At 68.5% G+C, this 886-nt stretch overlaps 1 protein-coding gene across 1 annotated transcript; it reads right to left on the bottom strand.

The window, feature by feature from the left end:
- Positions 1-225: 225 nt before the first annotated feature.
- On the bottom strand, positions 226-623 carry LOC110584164 (histone H2A-Bbd type 2/3-like). The gene has a single exon (XM_021693942.2). The coding sequence runs from the start codon at positions 621-623 to the stop codon at positions 282-284; it is 342 nt and encodes a 113-aa protein (XP_021549617.1). The 3' UTR covers positions 226-281.
- Positions 624-886: the final 263 nt, after the last annotated feature.

Raw genomic sequence — 886 nt, 5'->3', positions numbered from 1 at the left:
CCGCACGGCAGCCAGACGCCGCCAGCACCCGCGACCCCCGCCCCGTCCCTCCAGGGAGAGGGACCGTCCCCCAACCACGTCCCACACAAAGCGACTGAAGCACACACATGGGGTTCTTTCTTTCGTTCGCGTTTATTGCTTTGACCAAAAGGGGTTCCTTGCCCCACTTTTCTGGACCGTCAAGGACTTTGCCCAAGGCACCAGCCGGGCCGGGGCTGCCCCAGCGGTGAGCAGGCCTGACTGGCCAGCCGGGGCCCGAGACCCCGGCTCACGTTGGGCAGCTAGTCCCAGGCCGGGGCCACCTGGGAGATGGTCGTAGCCCCGAAGAAGCCGCTGAGCAGCGCGTTGTTGTGGACGGCCATGTCCACGAGCTCCGGGGTGATGCGCCTCCCGCCGCTGTTCCGGGCCTCGTTGCCTGCCAGCTCCAGGACCGTGGCCGTCAGGTACTGGATGACGGCCGCTAGGAAGACCGGTGCGGACGAGCCCAGGCGCCGGGCGTAGTGGCCCTCCCTCAGCAGGCGCTCCATGTGGCTCACGGAGAACGACAGCTCGGCTCCGGCAGTGCGGGAGCGGGTCCGCCTCTGGCCCCTGGACGACCCTCGACGGCTCCTTTTCCCCGGCATGCTGGGCCTTGACTGCGCTTTCTCCGACGGGTCTAGCTCTGCGGTGCGGTGCGGTGCGGTGCAGTGCGCCAGCTGGGCCCAACGTCTCCAACCAGCCGGTCGTCGGGCCCCTGAGCCGCCGTCTCCTAGCGACCACGGACCGACCCCCTTCATTGGTCCGGGGACACACTTCGTGACACGTAGATCCGGTGAGGTCACCGCTTTCCCATCAGCCCCTGCTGGGAGCCTGGGCCTGCCAAGAAACGGCGCCGGCAGGAGCCTGC

Source organism: Neomonachus schauinslandi, chromosome X (assembly GCF_002201575.2).
Source record: "Neomonachus schauinslandi chromosome X, ASM220157v2, whole genome shotgun sequence".
NCBI classification, from domain to species: Eukaryota; Metazoa; Chordata; class Mammalia; order Carnivora; family Phocidae; genus Neomonachus; species Neomonachus schauinslandi.
Note: the sequence above shows the minus strand (reverse complement) of the source record. Positions and strands in the feature narration are given on the sequence as shown.